The sequence below is a fragment of the Zalophus californianus genome, chromosome 12 (genome assembly GCF_009762305.2).
Source record: "Zalophus californianus isolate mZalCal1 chromosome 12, mZalCal1.pri.v2, whole genome shotgun sequence".
In the NCBI taxonomy this organism is placed as follows: domain Eukaryota; kingdom Metazoa; phylum Chordata; class Mammalia; order Carnivora; family Otariidae; genus Zalophus; species Zalophus californianus.
This window is the reverse complement of record NC_045606.1, coordinates 1,916,374-1,937,346: the sequence shown is the minus strand read 5'-3', so window position 1 is coordinate 1,937,346 and position 20,973 is coordinate 1,916,374. Positions and strand designations below refer to the sequence as shown.

At 59.8% G+C, this 20,973-nt stretch overlaps 1 protein-coding gene across 7 annotated transcripts in view; it reads left to right on the top strand.

Annotated features, from left to right (window-relative positions):
* TNS3 (tensin 3) overlaps positions 1 to 20,973 on the top strand; it is a 206,009-nt gene that overhangs the window by 108,851 nt on the left and 76,185 nt on the right. For all 7 annotated transcript variants that reach the window (XM_027573536.2, XM_027573535.2, XM_027573532.2 and 4 more), the window contains 6 exons: positions 4,609 to 4,721; positions 5,049 to 5,109; positions 5,694 to 5,769; positions 16,325 to 16,454; positions 16,733 to 16,798; positions 17,478 to 17,582. In XM_027573536.2, coding sequence (XP_027429337.2) covers positions 4,609 to 4,721; positions 5,049 to 5,109; positions 5,694 to 5,769; positions 16,325 to 16,454; positions 16,733 to 16,798; positions 17,478 to 17,582 — 551 coding nt within the window. The remainder of the gene's footprint in view (positions 1 to 4,608; positions 4,722 to 5,048; positions 5,110 to 5,693; positions 5,770 to 16,324; positions 16,455 to 16,732; positions 16,799 to 17,477; positions 17,583 to 20,973) is intronic.

Here is a 20,973-nt window from a genome sequence, read left to right as displayed (position 1 = left end):
TGTCTTTTTCTGTCTGATTTATTTTGCTATGCGTAGTACCTTGGAGGTCCGTCCACGTTGTTGCAGATGGCAGGATTTCATCCTCTCTTTATAGCTGATTCATCACACCTTCATCCGTCCGTCCATCCCTCTGTCCATCCATCCATCCGTCCACGGGTGGACGCTTGGGTTGCCTCCATATCTGGGCTATGGTCAGTATCGCCGCAGTGAACACGGGGTGCAGATTGTCTTTTCAAGTAAGTGTTTTTGTTTCATCAGGTAAATAACCCAGTAGTGGGATTACTGGACCATATGGTATTTCTATGTTTAGCTTGTTGCGGACCCTCCATACTGGTGTCCACAGTGGCTGCACCGGTCGGCATTCCCACCAGCAGGGCACGAGGGGTCCAAATTCTCCGCATCCTCGCCAACACCTGTTGTTTCCCGTGTTGATTTTCGCCGTCCTGACAGGTGTGAGGTGATACCTCATTGTGGTTTTGATTTACATTTCCCTGATGATGAGTGACACTGAGCATCTTTTCATGTGTCTCTTGGCCATCTGGATGTCTTTTTTTTTTTAAAAATGTCTATTCAGATCTGCCCATTTCTTTTAAAGAGTTACTTAATTATTTTAGGAGGGGCAGAGGGAGTGGGAGGGAGAGAATCTCAATCAGACTCCCTGCTGAGTGTGGAGCCCGATGCGGGGCTCTGTCCCGTGACCCTGAGATCATGACCTGAGCTGAAATCAAGAGTAGGACCCTTAACCCACTGAGCCACCAGGCTCCCCCGTTCCATACAAATTTTAAGGTTTTCTTTCTGTTTTTGTGAAAAATGCCGTTGGAATACTGGTATGCATTGCACTGAGTCTATAGATTGATGTTAACAGTATTAATTCTTCCCATCCATGAGGATGGAGCATTTTCCCGTTTGTGTCTTCTTCGGTTTTTTCTGTAATGTCTTATAGGTTTCAGTCACAGGTCTTTCACCTTCTTGGTTAAATTTATTCTTAGGTATTTCACTCTTCTTGACGCTATTGTAAATGGATTGTTTCTTCGTTTCTTTTTTGGGTAGTGCATTATTATATAGAAATGCAACAGATTCCTGTATATTGATTTTATATCCTGTGACTTTACTAATTTCATTTATTCCAACAATTTCTGAGGGGAGTCTTTAGGGTTTTCCCTGTATAATATCATGTCATTTGCAAACTGTAACAGTTTGAAATCTTTCTTTCTGATTTGGATGCTTTTCATTTCTTTTTCTTGTCTGATTGCTGTGGCTGGGACTTCAACACTATGTTGATTAAAAGAAGTAAGAGTAGGCATCCTTGTCTTTTTCCTGATCTTAGAGGAAAAGCTTTCAGTTTTTCACCATTGAGTATGATGTTGGCTGTGGGTTTGTCCTGAACGGCCTTTATTATATGGAGGGGTGTTCCTTCTATACCCACTTTGTTGTGACTTTTTATCCTAAATGGATGTTGTATTTTGTCCACTGTTTTTCTGTGTCTATTGAATCCATCATGATTTTTATTCTTTCCATCCACTCAAAAGGCTCAGCACCCACCAGGGAAGAATGTTTGCCTTATTTTCTTTTTGCTGTGTTATGAGTGACTAGAGCCTTGTAATAGCAGTGCAAGAGCGTAGAACACGGAAAAGCATTTTTTCACCTTAGCAAGCCCACGGCTTTCACACGCCCTTCCTGTCCATGTGCACCGGAAGCTATAGAATTTACATTGTGTAACGGTGGTGTGGGTTCTATTCTGCTTTCCTTGGCAAGTCTCCCTGCACCCACAGATGACAGGAATGCTGTCCACCCAGCTCCTGCAATGGGAGATGCTCACAAGCCATTATCGAGTAGGTGGATGACTGAGTCAGGGCATACGGTACACCTGGAGGCGCTTTGAGTCCAGAGGAGCCCAGGATGGGCTACATTTGCGGGATAAATGCTGTGATGGGAACCCTCCCTGTGGTCCCTGCTACCCCGAGGGGCTGAGCTCAAGAAACCCATTTTAAATGGGTCTCGTGGCAAGAATGAATGAATAAATTAGCCTGCTGGGGGTTTGTGGCCTGGGAGGCTTGGGGCCTCAACAGCAAGCCTCCTCCAAGCCTTCACTTATTTAATACGGGGCTTACGAGCTGACCTTCCCAGGGCTGCGGGGCAGAGGGAATCCTGAGGGGGCCCCCGGTGGGGTGATTCCTGTGTCCGACCCTGCCTGGTAAAAGGTGTGGGCCTGCAGAAACTAGGATTCCTGGGTGTGTCTGATAGCTGGACATTTCCCAGTATGGCTTTATTTGGCTTTTGACATGACACTTTGTGTGTCTGAAAGAGCACGTGCACGAGAGACAGGGCAGATACAAGCGAGCAGACACCCGTCCTCTCTCTTCGGGGAGCATGCCCACTGCGGCCCACGGGTTTCTCGAGCTGGGAGCCAGGGTGGCCCTCCCACTGGGCCTCCTGCCACAGCCAGGGTTGAGAGCTCTGGGGAGCAACACTAGGTAACCGGCAAGCTTGGGTCCCAGCCCGCGTCTCCCCACCATCTGTAAGGCCCCTGTGAGCACTGTGGTGGTGAGGATAGGAGGGCTCAGGAAAAGATGTGCCCTTACAGTGGCTCCTTCTGTTGAGCCACGTGACGTGGTCATGCTAGCTTTGATACGCGCACGTGCACACGTGTTCAGGGAGAGCTGAGCGGTGTCAGGTGCAGATCATGTGTTTAGGGAGATTCGAGGAAATTCCAACTATAAACGTCGGCTCTCGTCACTGGTGGTAAGGAACGCGTTGCTGGCACGGGAGTGACGCACGTGCTGCACCTTCTTTCTAGTTGAGATGAGGCGTGGAAAACTCATCAAAGGGAGTTCCTTTCCTCCAAAGAAAGAGGAGAGGGTGGGAGGCCGAGGAGCTGTTTGGGACAGGGCGCCTACGCTGTGTGCCACGGGAACTCTCAGGTTCCCACCCCCTTCACTGCAGGTGAACCCCGCGTTCCCAGTGGATGAACTGATGGCGCAAGCCTTCCATTTTCTTTTGTTCCTCCTGTCTTCACCTGGGAACTGATTTTCTTCTCTTGGGTGCGACGGGCGCTTCCCGGGGGCCACGAACACACGTGGCCTGGTTACGGGTCCTCCGTGTCCCACCTCCGCTAACTCGGCCGCGGGCTCTGGCCACAGCTGCCACGTCGGCTTGCAGAGGATGTGCGTGTTCTGAGAAGGCATCTGCGTGCGTGCTGACTGCTTTTGTGGACAGGAGGACAAGGCTGCCCCAGTGGACGATTCGTAAACGTTCAGCGTGTGTTTCACTGTGAGATGTCTTCTTACTCCTCCCTGACGTGCACACTGGAGTAAAATCGGGGGCGTAGAGAGGAGAGATATGTGGGTTGTGCATCCAGTGTCCCTAGCACACTGCGATGCACCCGCGGGGCCGGCGGCGTGCGCGGACTGAGCAGCATGCAGGCATGTGGTAAGGGGGCGGCTGCTGGCTGCTCAGCGCTCTGTTTGGGGTTTGCTGCTGATCATCAGCTAGCTGCCTGTAGGCCCTGGAGACTGTTAGGGGGGTGCGACGTGCTGCCTCTGGGTCAGTGTCCCGGGCTGGGGGTGAGCAGGCCCCTGGCCGGGCATGCAGAGCCACGGGCCCTGTGCTGAGCTTGGGCTTATCGACGTAAAGGTTTAGCCGTGGACATGACCGTCATAGCTGGAGGGAGGGGACAACGGTGCAGTCTCCACTCTGTCCACGTGCTTTATAGAAATAAATACACGAGTGACCTTTGTCATGCGTCCGTCTCTTAGGAGTGCTGCAGTCGGGAGGGGGATAGGGTTAGTTTTTCTTTAATGAACTTTCTGGTCACAGGCATGCTGATTATAAGCCTCAGGGTGACCTTTACCACATCACAAAACCCATGTCTGCTTGGCGATAGGCCCCTGGCCATGAGTGGCATAGAGCCCGCCCAGGGTCTCCCCATGGGGTGGGAGGTGAGGGCAGAGTGACCCCACTGCCTTTAGCGGGGTGAGGTGCTTACGGGAGAGGGGGACCGTGACAGCCCCGTGGCCTGACCCCACGTAGCTGTGGGGGGGGACCATGACAGCCCCGTGGCCTGACCCCGCGTGGCTCTGGGGGGGACCGTGACAGCCCTGTGGCCTGATCCCATGTGGCTCTGGGGGGGGGGACTCTGACAGCCCCATGGCCTGACCCTGCGTGGCTCTGGGGAGGGGGGGCTGTGACAGCTCCGTGGCCTGACCCTGTGTGGCTCTCAGGGGACCATGACAGCCCCATGGCCTGACCCTGCGTGGCTCTGGGGGGGCCGTGATAGCCCCATGGCCTGACCCCGCGTGGCTCTGGGTTGGGGGCAGAGGGGCTGCCTGCGGTGTGGGAGCAGAGCCAGCATAGGACCCATGGTTCTGCACTGGGCGCTCAGCCACGTTCCATGGGGGGCGTCCAGGGAACCCCACAGGGTCGCATGCCTGGGCTGTGCTCTCCAGGATCAGATGTGGAGGTCGAGACACCCCTGGCTGTGGGCAGTGGGGCTGGGTCCCCTCTCAGCTCCCCGGGGTAGCAGGCTTTGGCCTCTGTGCGCGGGCAGGCCCGCGTGGGCTCAGAGCCATGGGGGCGCCTGTGGGAGCCCTGAGCCGCTGTCCGTTGCAGGTACGTGCAGTTTCTCAGCGGGCTCCTGTCGGGGACGGTTAAGATGAATGCCTCGCCACTGTTCCTGCATTTTGTCATCCTGCATGGCACTCCCAACTTCGACACGGGTGGAGGTGAGTGTCCGTGCTCAGCAGTGTCTCCAGACGTGCTGGCCTGTCCTGGACCCTGTGCTTTACGGGCCTGCCTTCCCTCCCTTCCCCATCCAAGCATCCTGGTCCCCGTGTACGGGGGCCCAGGGAGGGGCAGCAGGACCTTTCCCCCGGAGCCCCACCATCCCTTACTCTGTGGACCAACTCCATTGCTGCTTCCCCAAAGCGCGGGACGCAGCACGGGGGTCCCCTTGCCCCAGGATGCCTCTTTCTTGCTGTTTGTCAAACTCCCATCGTGACACCGGACCTGTCTGTCCGGTCCTGCGTCTCATGGACAACTCTCTCTTTCAGTGTGCCGGCCCTTTCTGAAGCTCTACCAAGCCATGCAGCCCGTGTATACGTCCGGGATCTAGTAAGTACTGTGCTCACTGGAAATGCACCTCCCCGAGCCGCCTGTCCCGCGGGAAGGGGTGGGGGCGTCGAGCGGGGAGTGCCCGGCAGGTGGCAGGTGCACGGTTGGCTCCAGAAAGGGGTGTGGACGCGGAGCCTGGAGGGAGAGGAGGCCCGCACACCACAGCTTCGTGACGGTGTGCCTTTCTGTGCCCTGCACATTTTCGGCAACGGGCAGACACTTGCCCTCAGAATTTGTATGAGTTTCTGGGCTTTCCTGGTTTGCTTTCTTGCTCTGCTTGTGTCAGTGTTTTGCGGACATTAATAGAACGTGAGTGAGTAGTAAGATCAGAATGAGCTGTTGTGACGTGTCTGGACTCACGGCGGACCCGCACGCGGGTGGTACCTTTGCAGTCACGCGGTCAGCTATTTACAGACGTGCACGCTCCGCACGCCGGACAGACCCCCGGGAGGTGCATTCCTGAGCCACGCGGGATATTTTGTGTCCTCTCCAAGTTTGACCTGTGCGGTCGCTTTTCTCAAAAGGGGTTCTTTCTGTTAAATCATGAAATTGCATCACGCTCTACCTTCTTGTGTGTCCCAAAGCAACGTTGGCCCGGAAACCCAGAGCAGGATCTACATCGCCATCGAGCCTGCCCAGCTGCTGAAAGGGGACATCATGGTGAGTGTGCACCTGTCCCTCATCCTTGGTGAAGCCCGTGGAAAGCGTGGCAGGTGGCCTTGATCATAGGGCATTTGGCTTATTTTCTGAGAAAGCCATTTTACTAGAAGGGGCAGAAGGAGTCGAGAGGGCCACTCGCTGTGTGCTCTCCGAAATGTGAGTCCTAGCTCGGCCCCTGCGCTTCCGAGGGTCCCCGTTCCCCAACCATACGTGCGATCTCACGTGTCCTCCGTGACCCCCCGTGTGAAATCCAGCTGGTGTATCATGGCTTGGTGAATGACCTCCACGGTGATTTCTCTAGGGTAATTTCAATTCCAGGGGGTTCTGCTTCTTGGATGAGATGAGCTATTACGTTTTTCCCTTTTTCTGTCTTGAATATAGAAAAAAATTGTACATCTAACATAGTTTAGTGGAATTTGGCACACGGGAAGCCTTGAGGCCCCTGTGCCTTCCCACATGTGTAGAAGTAATTCCCTGTAGTGTTTCCAGGGCCTGGGGGCACCTGTGACAAGATGTAGATGAAGATTCTTATTAATTCCCGTAAACATTTGGATTTCAACGTCCTTTCTCAGTGGCCGGCCCATCCCGAATTCTCATGAAAGGCACGTCAGTGGGGTCATGCAAGTTGGTGTCTGGGTGTAGGTGTCACACCTCTGTGTCCAGCCCACAGTGGGAAGCCCACTGTCCCCGCGAGAGGGCTCTGCAGGTGCATTTCACAAACAGCATGTCCCTCGTCCCTGAGGACCTAGAGATGAAGGGGCTGGTGTCCTCAGGCCACGGGTGGCAGAGCTGAGGTGTATGTAGGGTGGCGGATGAATTTCTTCAGCCCATTTGCTCACTGTGTCCCCAAGGAGAAAGCTTTCTCTTCTGGGATGTTCTGCAGAGCAGCTCCCAGCCTCCTCCCTTTGGTCAGAAGACCGGGGGGGGGGCGGGGGGAGGAGGGTGTGTCTCTGCATTCTGCCCAGGTGGCCCCTGGGCGCATCTCCCAAGACTCGATGATTGGCCAACGGGCTGAGCCATTATTGGGCACCTGCTGTGTGCTGGACAGCTCCATGCACTGGGTCTAGTATTCCAGCTTTCAAGGAGGCCAAGGGACCCAGAGAGGCCACGAGAGGCTAGCGGGGCTGCTGATAGGACGTGCCCCCGCCTCGGGAGTCTGCGTCTCTGGGATGGCGGCTCCCTGTTGTGAGGACCCCAGGGAGGTGGCCAAAGCCCCGAGATGTGGCAGGTGACTCTCAAGCATGGGGGAGCCTCCCCCACCCCGATTGTGGGCTGCTGGCTGCAGGGTCTTTGTGAGGCAGTGGGGCGGCCCGTCCAGTGGCCTGGGGCCCTCACCCCTCCTCCTTCCTCCTCCCCCCTCCCCTCCCTTCCCCGTCCCCTCCCTCCTTCCTTCCGTACCGGGAATTTACTTACGCAACTGTCCTGTTTTGAATGTTTTGAGCTTTCTGGGTCTCTGTGTGGGGCCCTAGCACAGGAAGGAAGGTCGGGGCAGGGTGACATCTTTGTCCCAGAGGAGCCTGGTGGGGGCGGCGGACCTGCTGTGGGAGAGGGATCCCAGGATGGGCCATGCTGGGTGAGGCGGGCAGGCGGGCGGCTTCAGACGGAAGGGACTTGTGAGGGGGTGCAGGCACCGGGCTGGGAGCACAACCGTCCCCAGGCCTCGAGGCGCCAGAGGCTTGCTGGGGGCGCTCAGACGTCCTGGGGGCGATTCATTGTCCTGGGAGGTCGAAGCCAGATTGTGCAGGCTCGGCTGCTGTGGTTCTCTTGTGGGAAAGCTGGTGTTCCTGAGGCTCTTTTCAGGGTCCTGGGACCACACTGCTTACCCCGGGGGTCGCCCTGTAGGAGCATGAGCCTGAGGAGCGGGGGCGGGTGGAGGGGCCAGGATTTGGCCTTGGTGGAAAGCCGGGCAGCCTGAAGGTGTGCGTGAGTGGTAGCACGTGGGGAATGGCCGTGCTCCCTGGGGACTGGCCCTGAGCCCCGCATCCAGGTGCCCACCAGGTCTGCAGCCTGCAGGGTCCGGGTGGCCTCAGAGGTCACTCTGCCTCTGTGAGCTTGAAGCCCCCACTGCTGCTAAGTGAGGACCTCCACGGGGTTAGGGGGGATTAGGTGAGCTGGTGCGGGGTGAGGCCACTGGTGAGTGCGGGTGGGGGCTTGGCCTCCCCCCTGGAAGCCCCGCTCCCCTGCAAGCCCCAGCCTGAGCGCCTTCCTGTGTGTCTGCCCCACCCCTCGAGGTCTGAGGAGATGTCTGGAGCAGGTCAGCTGCTCTGTGGTCTGAGCAGGTAGTGTGGGGGCATTCGGAGGGGGCCCGGTGTGGCCCTCAGGAGCTGGGTGGCGGGTCCTGGAGGGGAGGTGGGGGGGGCAGGAGGCCCTTGGATTCCGCGCCCGCGTGCTGGGGCCGGGAGCCAGCCCTGGGCACTCAGCGAGCTTGCAGACACGCTGCTCCTCCAGCCGGAAGCCATCCTGTGCGTTTGGGACGCTGTTGCCCGCACTGTGTTCAGACGCAGAGGATGCCTCTGGGCCCCGAGCTGAAGGAAGGGTGCCTGTCACCATGTGTACGTGGCCCACGTGGTTCTCTGGTCTGCCTAGAATTGGATTTGGTCGAGCAGCAGGGAGGGGACTCTGTGTGGCATCTGGCTCTTCCCGGGGCCTCCTTTGCTACAGCAGGGAGTCCGAAAGGGTGATCCGATGGCCCTTCTCGGGAAATTTCATTCCCAGCTCGCACTCATGAGGTGTGTGAGGTGCAGAAGGAGGCGTGGGGCCCCTGGGTCCCTGTGGCGAGGAGGCCTGGCTGGGCGGGGAGCCGGGATGGTCTGGAGTGGGCTGACAATGGGCCATGGGATCGCATGGGTCCTTGAGGCTCTGTGCCGCATGGCCCACACACCATGTCATCGGGGGTCAGGCCCACGGTCACGGGGAACGAGGGATGAATGGCAGCGAGAAGCCTGCTCTGGGGACTTGTGGGGGCCAGACGCGAGTGTTAGGAGGTGGGAGGACGGGGGTGGGGCGGGCCAACCCCAGGAGCATGGGGGCTTGTCCGGGGTTCCTTTCGCCCCTCCGTGCTTCACCTCGGGGCCCGGAGCGCAGATGGAACAGACGGGGAGGGGCCGAGGCTGTGCTGGTGCGGGGTCTCCCGCCTGCCTGGCCTTCCAGATTTCTCTGGGTCTCCTCCCTCCCGTCCCCCTGGCCTCTGGCTTGCAGCCCTCTGTGCTCCTGGCCGTCCCTCCGAGCCCGGCGGGCCCCTTGCCTGCAGCCGGCTGAGCCGCTGACCCCTGGCTCTCACCCGTCAGCACACCTCCCGCTCCCCGTCTCCCCTGCAGGTCCAAGCTGCCCCTGGCTCACTTGTGCGTGCGCCCGGGCCCCAGGTGCCCCCCCGTGTCTGCCAGCCCGCCAGCGTCCACCGTGCTGGTTTCTGGGACCCCCCAACTCCCCCAGATGCCGAGTGTGCAGTTGCTGTCTGCCCCGCATGCCATCAGTGATGGAGATTCCGCGCCCGAATGTGTCCTGACCCCCACCGCCCAGTGCAGCCGCCCACCCGCGTGTCCTCCGCCCAGGGCTGCCGCTGCGAGTCCCCAGAGCCGGGCTCCACACCGTGTCACCCGTCTGAGCATGGCGGTGCTCTCTGGCGGGCCAGTGTCCTCCCCGGGGAGAGGGCGTCCGCGGGTTGCCAGCCCCCTTGATCCCCAGAGAGGCTGTGCTATCTGTCACGTTCTGCAAGTGACCCGATGTCCCTTACCCCGGGGCCCCCCAGCAGATGTGGGGTGTCCGTGCTGCCCCCTTTTGGCTGTCCTGCGATCTGTCATCTATAGGCGCCCCTGTGAGCTTCTCTCGAGAATGTCAGGCCCTCAGTGCAGGGCCGGCGACTTGTCCATTCTCTCCAGAGCCGGTCGCGCTGCGTGTCGGTGGGGGTGGCCCCCGATCCAGCACGCCACCGCCGTCCCCACCTTACGGTCCCTGGCTCGGGCCACGGGCCTGCAGCCTGGCGGGCCGCGTCTCCGCCACAGGCCGCCCCACGAGCCTGCTCCTGGGGCCCCGGGTGAGCGGGTGAGCGGGGACAGCAGCTCCAGGGGCCCTGGGCGGTGCAGGCGGAAGCCACCGTGCGTGAGTGGCTGTGGAACAGGACAGCGCCAGCGCTCGGGCGTCCCGTGGCTGTGGGGCTCGGGGTGAACGCTTTGCATGGTGCCCATGCACCGTCTGCGGGTTTCTGTTTCCACTAGAAAAGCTGGCCGAGAAGATCGCCCAGCTGGTTTCACGGGAGACACTCACCTCAGTGCCACCCCCCGCTTCCTGCACCTTTGTGCTTTCCCACCCCAGAGTATTTTTAGGGTTGGAAGATTGTTTGATTTATGCTTCCTGTGTTTACGATTCATTTTTGTACACGCTGCACTTTCCACCACGTTATCAGATGGAAGGAGGACGATGCGGGCTGTAGCCAGGAAGGCGTATTTTTCCATCACACGGGCTGATGTGTCCTTGTGCCGATCACAGAGACGGCTCCCCGAGGGGTTCAGTTCGGTGATCTGTCTCGAGAAACCTGAAAGGAGCTCGAGCCTCTTGTGTTAGTTTCCCAGCTAGCCTTTGTTTGTTTATTTTTAAAGATTTATTTATTTGAGAGAGAGAGAGAGCACAAGCAGGGGGCATGGGAGGGAGAGAAGCAGGTTCCTCGCTGAGCGGGGAGCCCGATGTGGGGGCTCGATCCCAGGACCCCGGGATCATGACCTGAGCCGAAGGCAGACGCTTAACCATCTGAGCCCCCCAGGCATCTCCCCCCACCCAGCTGTCTTAACAAAGCTCCAGAGACTGGGGGCTAAACAGCACACATCCATTCTCCCTGGTGCTGGAGGCTGGACGCCCCAGATCCGGACGTGGCGGGGAGTGGGGGGGCAGTCTCCTGGGCGTGCAGACGGCCGTCTCCTCCCCGGGTCCTCACGGGCTCGTCCCTCCGTGCGTGTCTGCGTCCTGACGTCCTCTTCTTGCAAGACCCCAGCCAGAGCGGAGCAGGGCCCAAACTAGTGGCCTCGTTGACCTTAATCACTTCTTGGTAAGAATCCTGTCTCCAGATACAGGCCCGTCCGAGGTCCTGGGGATTAGGCCCCAGCATTTGTAATCTGGCCAGGGAGGACACGATCCAGCCCATAACACCCGTGCTCAGTAAGCAGACCTGTCCCAGCAAGATGAGCAGTGACATGAAGTCCCGCGGGTCAGCGGGCACCTCGGGTGCTGATGGGTCACCGCGTGGGTGCGTGCACTGCTGTATGTGCCCGTGGGACAGGAACGGGAACCACACGCAGATCCTGCTCCCGAGAGTTACGCTCCTGTTGTGGGTGAGATGAGCAGGTGGGTGACTAGTGCGCGGAGGGAAGAGTGGAGGATCCTGGGGTGTCAGAGGCGAGGCTGACCCGGAGGACGGTCAGGGTCTCACCAACGCTCAGGTCATAATCTGTGGGGTCCACGTGCTGCCGCTCTGAACCTCTGAACCCTGGGGCTTCTGGATCCCCCCCAAAATCCACGTCGGGGGTCATCACGGGAGGAAGATGCTGCAGAACGTCCCCTGACATTGGCGGAGCGTCCCAGGGGGGCGTGAGCCACCCCCGCTCCTCCTCTGTAGGCAGGCCCTGGCTTCCTGTGTCCCGCCTCTCCTGTCTCCCCATGAGCCGCTGGACACCTGGGCACCGTGGCTCTGCCCCACCCCTACATGCTGCCGTGGGGTGGCTCCGCGCGCCCCTCTGTAGAGTCAGCCCGCGGGCGAACCTCACCTCCAGGGAGCTGCACGTGGAGAACAGCTTATGGGGCCTTTGCTCATCCAGGCCCACGTCCGCATGCATTCTCCTTTCTCGGAATTTGGCGACAGTGGTGACTTGGAAAGGATCCTATGGAGCAGAGAGGGCTTTTGTAGGTTTACCGCCAACGGCAGAGGGTTCTCTCTGGGTTCTCCGGGGTTTGCTCTGGAAGGGCGGTGGGGGGGGGCGGGGGTTGCTCCCAGCGCTGACTCCCTGTCCTGGGTCATCATCCTTCTAGAAGGCAGCTCTTCTTCTGCATGCTCCCCTCCTTCATTTTGCTGGGTGTGCACGCAGGTGGATTTGCCACATTTCTCCCCCGGGATGCGATGTTGAGAGCCGTTAGCTGAGGTGACAGGGGCTCCCTTTGCGGGAATCGGGTTACATGGGCTCTGACGGGCTGGGGACCTGCTGCTGGGGACAGTGGGGCTCTGTTTGTCATCCCCTCAACGCGGGGGCTCTTGGGTGGTGCTGTTCCCAGTGAGGCCCAGGAAGCATCCACCTGCCGTGTGACCCCCTGAACACAGCCAGCCTGCCCCCCTCGCCCTCCCTCTGCGCCGCCGACCCCCCCATCTCCCAGGTCCGCCCCTCCACAGGGCAGGGCCTCAGGTTCTCAGTAAACACGCTGTCCTCGGGGAGGAGGGCAGAGCCCTCATGAGCACAGCGGGGCCGTTATGTAACCTCGCTGAGGAATGCCGTGGGTGCAGATGCAGCGGGAACCTGGCTGGGGTCCAGGGCCTTGATGGGCTTGTAAACACTTTCCCGTCCTGCGTGCCTGGTCTTGCTGCCTCCGCAGTGCACACCCTGTGGCCGCTTACATTTTGTCCTCGTGGTTGCGAGGCCGTGTGTCCTCGCTGCCGTGACCCAGCTTCTCAACGGAGGGGACGCCTGCTCGGGGAGCGGCTGCAAACACAGCACCATCGTCGGCGCCCTCCTGCTTCGGGCATTCTGGAAGCATCCTTCGCTCCCGCTGTGGACTCTTCTCCTCTGGCGGGTGGTTCTTCCAGACCTCCGTGTGCCCGTCCCCGTGCTGCCTTGTGACTTCCTGTGCGCATGCCTTTCTCCCGTCCTGTGCCAGCACTCTCCCGCACCCGGGCTGGGTCTCAGTCCATCCTGTGGTCCTAGCTCTGCGGTGGCTATGCTTTCGTTCGTGGCTGGTGCCTGCTGACCTCTCCGTGGATTTGGGCATGAATTCTGATCTTTTTGAAATCGTAGTTAGTGTTGACGCTGGCTGATGCGGGGGTTTGGACTTAGGAGGGCTAGCTCTCAAAGTTTTCCGTCTCTTCGTGTGTGGCTGTAGCTCATGCTCTGAGGACGCGCATTCCTCATGGCCGTTCCAGACAGCCACGGGGCCACCAGCAAAGGGGGTTGGAAGCAGGGGGGTTCTCTTATCTGGTGGGGAGCATAGAGCTTCTTCTGCTATTTGTATTAAGCAGGCGGGAGTTCGGATGATTTGGGGGGAGGTGGCCTTGAGGCGGAGCTGCCACGGACAAGGGTTGGTGGCGGGGAGGGGGGGTGACACCTGCGGGCTGACCTCTGACCTGGGCGCAGGTGCTCCCGGGGCTGTCCAAGGTGCTGTTCTCTCGTCACTGGAGAGTTTGAAGTAAAAACACACCCCTGCAGCGTTAAGGATTAGGCAGGGCTGTTAGCTCACCTGCCAAATGGATCAGAACTCGTTTGAGTGGGCGTTCCATCACGCACAAGAGCACCCGAGGCCCGGGTGGGCTGTGCTCCCGAGTTTTGACCACTCAGTACCCCCAAGGGCCCCGGGCAGGTTTTTATGCAATGTCAAGACGGTGAGGCTGAGCAGAGGTATCCGGGTTGTTGCAGCAAGACTGAAGGAAGCGGGGGTGCCCGCGCACCTTCGGGTCATTCTTGCCTCTGACGTGCCCCCTCTCCAGAGGCTTCCGGCCCCTGACAGCATAGGAGATGGTGCGGGCATTCGGGCTCGCCCGTCATGTTGGCATACGTTAGACCTAAAGGGGGCATCGGGGGTGCTCTTGTCGAGCAGTTGCCGACGGTTCTTTCCACCGAGTGTGGAGAGCGTAGTTCTGGCCTCTGGCCGCCGGCGCTAACCAGATCTGCTTGGCTCGGGCAGTGAATGGTTCCTGGCTCAGCAGGGGGTGTCAGGTACCCCCCGGGGGGCTTCTGGATGGTGGGTCGGTCCTGCCTCGGGGTCGGAGCTGCCGGGTGGGCGGTGGCTGCCCGCAGCTCGTGTGTGGTCGCGCCTGTGGTGTCGTGTGTGTTTGGGAGACACCTGGCGTGCGTTCCTGATGCGCGGCCGGGCTGGAGGGACAGCGGGCGCCGCCCCATCTGTGAGCAGAGCAGCTCAGTGTGCGGCAAACAGAGGTGTGTGGGGAGACTTGGGGTGTCAGCCAGCATGCTTGTGAGAACTCCACGGGCACCCCGTGGGAGAGCGTGCGTCCGTGCCGGGCCGCTGCTCTGTATCAGTGGGATTGGCCACTCCTCCGTTCTGAGCCCTTGTCCTGGGAACAACCAGGACTCTGCAGACACCAGACTCACACTCGGCCTGGGGAGGTGACTGTGTCCCAGGGCGATCGGCCACGGGCAGCCTGGGGAGGGCGACCCCCATCCCTGACCCTCCGTTGTCCCAGAGTGTGGTGACTTCTGCCGCCACCGTTTCCGGCCACTTGGAGGGGCTGGGATTTGTGACTCTGAGCCACGCTCTGTGTGGAGCAGCTGTGATGAGTCACGGTGAGCCACAGGGGGAGCCCCTCAGGTCCCTGCGGATGGTAGGGCCCGGCCTCGGGGTGCCAGGTGGGGATGAGCTGTCCCTCAGGAGCCAGCTGCAGGATGAGTCTGTTCACTGGGGGCGGGAGGAAGGCCCCCAGAGAGAGGGCTGTGGCCGGGGGGCTGGCCTGCCCAGCACCTGCAGTGGCTCGGGGTCATCCGGGGTCCTGTGCACAGGCCCTGGCGCCCATGCTTGGCGGGGCCACTCCTTCCTGTGGTGCGACCGGGGGGGCTGGCCTGCGCTGCCTCCCTCAGGATGGAGCTCCTGGTACTGTGGCTTCAAGCTTGGGTTCCCCTCGGCATTTACGCAGTTTTGAGAACCAGACCGGCGTGAGCCCAGACCCCCCTTCTCCACGTGTCACCCTCACATGCCAGGCGGGGGGGGGGGGCTGTCCTCCTGGAGAGATGGGGGTGCTGGGGGCCCCGCCCCACCCTGGAGGTGTCTTTGCGGTCCGCATGGGTCAGCGGCGTCAGCGCAGGTGAGGGCTCGCAGGGTGGGGAGACGCACACAGCGTATTCTGGAAGGAAGCCCAGAGGCCGGCCTTCGCTTGGGCCCCCCTGAGAGGTCAGAGACCCGACGCGGCCCCACGAGGAGACCCTGGGGCTGAAGGTCCGTTTGCTGCTGAAAGCAAACAGCAGTTTTCCCATTTCTCCAGAATTCTTGCTGGCTGGCTACAAATGCTGTGGGCCCGGAGACCAGGCCTGAGTCCGGGGCCCGCGTCCGCAGTAACCAGCCCCAGCATGTTTGTCAATACCCAACATTCCCCGGACGGGCTATTTACATTTTCTCCTGTATTTATCAGACCCTTTCCTTGTAGATAGCGCAAAGGTAAACAACCCCAGCCTCTACCCAGAGGGCACATTTCCCAGGGGCTCCTGGGGCTTGAGTTTTCCTTTGTGGGAGCGTCTCTCTGGGCAGCCATACGGAGCCGTCCACTGGGGCATTCTCCTGCACCACTGGTCTGGACCCAACTTGAGCGGCTGCTTCTCGTTGACCTTTCTGATGCACCAGATGTTTGAAGCCCATCTTTGCCCTAGAAAAGTCATTGTTGTTAGCGTGGCTGCCTCTGAGAGCCCCCGGCCTCCAGCCTCCCCTCCCTGCCGGGCAGGCACAGTGGAGGGACCAGCCGCCCACACTCCGCTTGTCTGAGAACAGAATCCAGCCCGTTTCTGGCCTTGGGCCCCCGGGGACCCTGGAAAGGCGCCCCTGCCCTGCTGTGGCCGGGGGGACAGGGGGGTTGGTGAGGATCCTTTCCTGCAAACCCTCCCCATGGCCCCCCCCGTCCACTTAGCCCCTTGGGCAGGGAAGGACCCCATGTAAAGGTGGGCAATGACACTCAGGGTCCCTGCCTGCCCACCCTTCCCCGATAATGCTGCGTGCCCAGAAAGGGTGCTTCCACTCTGCACATCAGCACATCACCCCAGAGGCCTAGAGCCGCACCTGTGGACCCAGTGCACCCCCAGCCCTGGGGCTGCAGTGCTACAGCCTGGGCTCAGATCTCCCCCGTGGTGATTCCGGGGCGGGTCTCAAATGAGCATCCAGGACATGGGGTGACCTGGCTCGGGGATTTAAATCTCGGGGCCCCACCCCCTGCCCCCCCCCCGTCTCTCCCTCCTCCCCACCGTGTCCGCCTCGCTCTTTAAATCCTAGCCTGCACATCATTTGGCATACCACAGATGGTAAGGACCAGCTACTTCTCTTGTGAAAACAAAAAGGTTTTAAGTTGAAACACAGAGAATTCAGACAAAGGGAAAATCCTCTCCATGGGGTGTTCGTAGAAGCTAGGAAAACGGGGCCACAGGACTCCATCCCGCAGACCTCCTCCTCCAAGAGCAAGTTCACATACGTTGGTCTGACGACCGAGGCCGTGCCCTTCCCGAGCGTAGGTCCCGCGGGAGCACCAAAGCAGTGGTGACGTTGGCAGCCCGTCTGCAGGGCTGGGGTCCGTCGGAGGGAGGGAGGCCGGCCGGCCGGCCTGTGCCCAGCCTGCCCAACAGCTGGCCCTTGGCCCTTCCGCTCTCCGCACCAGGTCAAGTGCTATCACAAGAAGTACCGCTCGGCCACCCGCGATGTGATTTTCCGCCTGCAGTTTCACACGGGGGCCGTTCAGGGCTACGGACTCGTGTTCGGGAAGGAGGATCTGGACAACGCGAGCCAAGGTGAGGGCCGGCCGGCGGTGGGGGACATGCAAGGACGTGGGTCCTTGTTCGTTTCCACCCCTGTTCGCCCCACACCCCGTACGGCGAACCTGCTCACAGCTCGGTACCGGTCTCCCGGAATGCTGAGCCATGGTCCAGAGAACATTCTGGAGAAGCAGTGGAACTTGGCCACTGCAGGGGCACGGGCGCTGTCCCGCGGGGTTGGAAGCCCGACGTTCATCTGTGCTTTTTTGCTGCTGCTTCTCTGAACTTGCCGATGTGTGATTTTTTTTTCTCAGATGACCGTTTTCCTGATAACGGCAAGATTGAGTTGCTTTTCTCCGCCACTCCCGAGAAGATTCAAGGTAGGCGGCCTGCCAAATGCCGGGGCCTGGTGCTCATCTGGTGGGGTGGTGGGTCCCGTGGGGTCCCTGTCCGGTCCCCCGCCTTTGTGCATGTTGGGAAATTGTCATAACAGTTATTTCAATAACAGGCTATTTTTCACGGGGTGGGGGTGGCTTGGAGACAGCAGGGCCCGGTGCATCAGTAAGACCCCAGAAATGGCTAGACTTTTGCCCGGGGAAGGGCCCAGCCCCATCCATCCCTGGATGTCTGTCCGGGAGATCATGCTGAATGTTTACTTCTCCCCCGACAAAGAATCGAATGTTTTTGAAGAGGATTGGAAGCACAGTCGACTGCAAATATGTATGTGCAAAACAGATTTTCCTTTCTTCTAAAAATACACCGAAAGAGAAATCTGTCCTTTTACCGTCAAGGCGAATGGTTCTTTTTTACCGCGAGGTCCACATGTGTGAATGTTTTCCTTCAGGCTTTTGTTGCTGGGGAAAGTAGTCCCCTTCCTTCCGAGGTCAGAGCCCTGATTCAGTTAACGGTTAAGGGCAAGGCTCCTGAGGTCAGAGCCCCACTAGCTTTCCCAGAGTGTCGGCTGTGGCTGCGCCAGGCCTCGGGGGAGCAGACGTGTGGGTCTTGGCGCTGGTGCACGACGGCATGCTTGGGCTGTGACGGACACCTTCTCCCACGCAGGGTGTGAACACTTGCGCAATGACCACGGCGTGATCGTGGACTTCAACACCGCAGACCCTCTCATCCGCTGGGACTCGTACGAGAGCCTGAGTGCCGGTGGAGAAGGTATGTCTGGCGGCTGCCGCCCGGGGCAGAGGAAAGGCAGAGAAGGCGGCCTGCTCGCAGTCTGCTTGGATGCCAGAAACCCTGCCCTCTTTCGGGGCCCAGAGCCCCCCTCCCAGCGCTGTGAGTTTGGTGGCGCCTGTGAGAAGCAGGCTTGGAATTTGGGTGGTGCAGCTCATGCTTGTCTGCATGTTGCCAAGGACCGTTTTCCGCCTTCTTCCCCAGCTTCCCGATCGTGGGTGGAGCGCTGAGCGTCTGTTCTCGGGCGGCCTCCCGGCTGTCCTGGGTCCCTGGGCAGCGGGTGCTTTGGTTTTGTTGAGGTTGCTGTGATCCTGGCATGCTGGTTTTATGGGCTCCTGGGACCGCCTCACCTAACACGTTCGCCCGCGGGACGAACAGCTCGGGCCCCGGGTACCATCACAGTGGGGGAGAGGCTCTGCCGGGCTTCCCCACAGAAGCCACCTCCCACGGGTCCGAGGAAGGATTGGGGCCTTCTCCCTGGCCGCCAGGAATGCTGTCAACCATCCCATGGTGGGGCCTGATTTGGGAGAGAAAACTAAAAGCTCCTCGTCAAATTGGTTTCGTGCGGATGTACAAAAGCCAGAAGCAGGTGTCGGGGAGAGAACAGCACCCAAGCCCACTTCATGGGTCATGGGACCTGCAGGGTCTCCGGGGAGGGGCGTCTGGTGTGCGTGTGGACCGGCAGTGCCTGTCTTCGTTGGGGGCAGTCGCACTTCTCCTCCCGGGCCCGGGGTCCTGGTGGGCGGCGGGGGGCCGGCCGCTCTCGCCGTGGCATGTGGGGCGCTCCCTGTCCTGAGCAGAGAGCCGTGGGGGACACACAGGGTGGGGGACGTGCTGCTGGAAACCTCACGTACACCGTCCTGTTTCATCCTTACGAGAACCCGTAACCATGGCAGACACGTAGGGAGCAGTTCCCGAGAGACCGGCCAGGGGCCCTGTTGGCGGTTACAGGTGCAGCTGGCTCAGGGACATGGGTCTGAGATCACGCAGGGGGAACAGGACTCACGTCCCAGGCTGCTGACCCCAAAGCCCCTCAGTGCAAGCCTCGTTCCTGCAGCGAACACCCCTGCCCTCGCTGGTGCCCAGGCTGCATGAGGCCTGCAGAGAACAGAGTCCCGCTTGGGCAATATGAGCAGAGACAGGTTTGTTAGGGGCACGGGGTGCCGGGCAGGCGTCAGCGTCTTCTGCACTGGGCCGGCCCGACTGGGGTGCTGCTCCCTGGAATGGGCGGGGCAGCCCCGTGCGTGCGGAGGGTCCTGGGGACAGGGACCCGTCAGCTCCCCTCCCCACTGTGCTTCTCTACCCCCTGTCGGCCTCGCTCCTTATTAACCCGTGCCTTGCTGGACTGGGTGTGCGAGCACGCCTCCCAGCCTGTCCTAAGGTGTGGGAACTCAGGGGTAGGCTTCTCCGCCTAAGCGGGTGGGTGGTGGCGGCGGGCGTCCTGCAGCGTCCTGTTGGGGGGCCTGGCCCGGGAGCAGTGGGGGGCATTGCCTGCCTTGTGGGACCGCCATACTGCCATTCTCCGTGACACTGAATTAGCGAACCCCGGCCTTTGCTCTCGGTGGGGAGGATATGGGGTCGGGGTCTTGTGAGCCTCGACTCACAGCATTTTCATAAGCCCGTCAGTGGATAACTTCATCACACCTGCGATTCTGTCTCAAGACACCAGCTTTAATCTTTCTTGTTGATGCTGCGAGCCCACGGCCAACAGCACTGAACTCATGCTCGAGCCAAGTGTCTCTGACGCACGTGTTTTCCCCGTAAGGCATATGCCGCGGCCTTCTCCTGCTTAGACACCGGACGGCCCTTCAGGACTGCCCTTGGGGGTCGTTTTAAACAGCAGAAATACCAACAAAAAGCATAGAAATGCAAAACCTGTGACATGCAGTGGGACTGGAGGATGCTTGTTTATGGGGTGGGAGCTGGGGACGTGCTCGTGGGACGGCTCTGAATCGGGGCCCCTCTGCCCACCTCACTGAGTGACCATGAAAATGCCACGAGCTGGTTTAGGGGTAGAGATTACAATTCTGGGTGAGTAGGTGAATTAGCAGACGTGGATTCAGAATGACGGTGATCGACTCTACTTGGTGTTTTTGTGTTTCTGAAATCTGTCTCCTTTCTTCCGAGGCTCCTGTGGGGCTGTGCCCTTTGGGCCCGGTGACCGGGACCTTCCCAGCCAGGGGGAGCGTGGGTCACCCATGTGCACCTCCTGCCTCTCCACGTGAGCTGTGTGGCCTTGAACAAGTCCCTTGACCTCTCTGTGCCCTTTCCTGTTCTGCACGGGGAGTAGTCACCGAGCCAGAGCTGCTGAATGAGTGACCCCTGAGCAGTCCTGCAGGTCACAAGGCCCCGTAACGGTGTTGTCACCTCTGGAGCCCAGAGCTTGGGGAGGCGCTGGCCTGAAGGTCTAGGGATCCCTGAGGTGGCTGTGGGAGGGCACAAGGGTCCCATTTTCCCTGCGCTGTTGGACAGTCACTATGGCAGGATGAAACCGGGGCGTACCAGGGAGGGCCTGGGGTGGCGGGCTGTGGTGCGCTAGACCCTGGTGGCTCTTCTGTCACTGTCACACTGATGTCGCTCAGCAATACGTGGGTGCACCATCCCCAAATGTCACCGAGTGTCACATGTAGAGGACTGCCCTGGGAGGACTCCCTGAGTTTGGAGCGCCCCCCCGCCCCCGGGGCCAGTGACGGTGGATCTCAGTGCCGACAGCCACAAGGGCCTCTGTGCGGGTGGGGGAGGGGGGAACTGCGGTCCTGCTGCCCTGTCCACAGGGTGGGGGGGGTCTCTGCTCATTCCTGAGCCTCCCTTTCCCCGACCTGTAAAATGGCCCATTTCAATGAGATCACCCCAGAGATCCCCTCCCGCTCTGCATGTTCGTTCTGCATCGCGCACATGATCCACCTGCCCTAGAGGTCTGGTGTCCCTGTGCGGGCCAGGCTTGTGCTCTGGGAGGAGCTCAGGGAGAGAAGGACGAGCAGGCCTTCTGGTGGGGGAGATGTGTGTGTGCGTGCGTGTGTGTCTGTGTGTCGGTGTGTCTGTGTGTGTGTGTGTGCGCGTGTCTGTACTCTCTGTACTCTCTGCGTGTGTACACGAGCGTCTGTGTGTATGTGTGTGTGTGCGTAGGTCTGCAGAAATTGTGTGTACATGAGCATCTCTGTGTATATGTGTGTGTGTGCGTGTCTGCAAACAGATATACTCTGTGTGTACATGAGCATCTGTGTGTGTGTGTGCGTGTGTCTGCAAACAGATATACTCTCTGCGTGTGTACACGAGCGTCTGTGTGTATGTGTGTGTGTGCGTAGGTCTGCAGAAATTGTGTGTACATGAGCATCTCTGTGTATATGTGTGTGTGTGCGTGTGTCTGCAAACA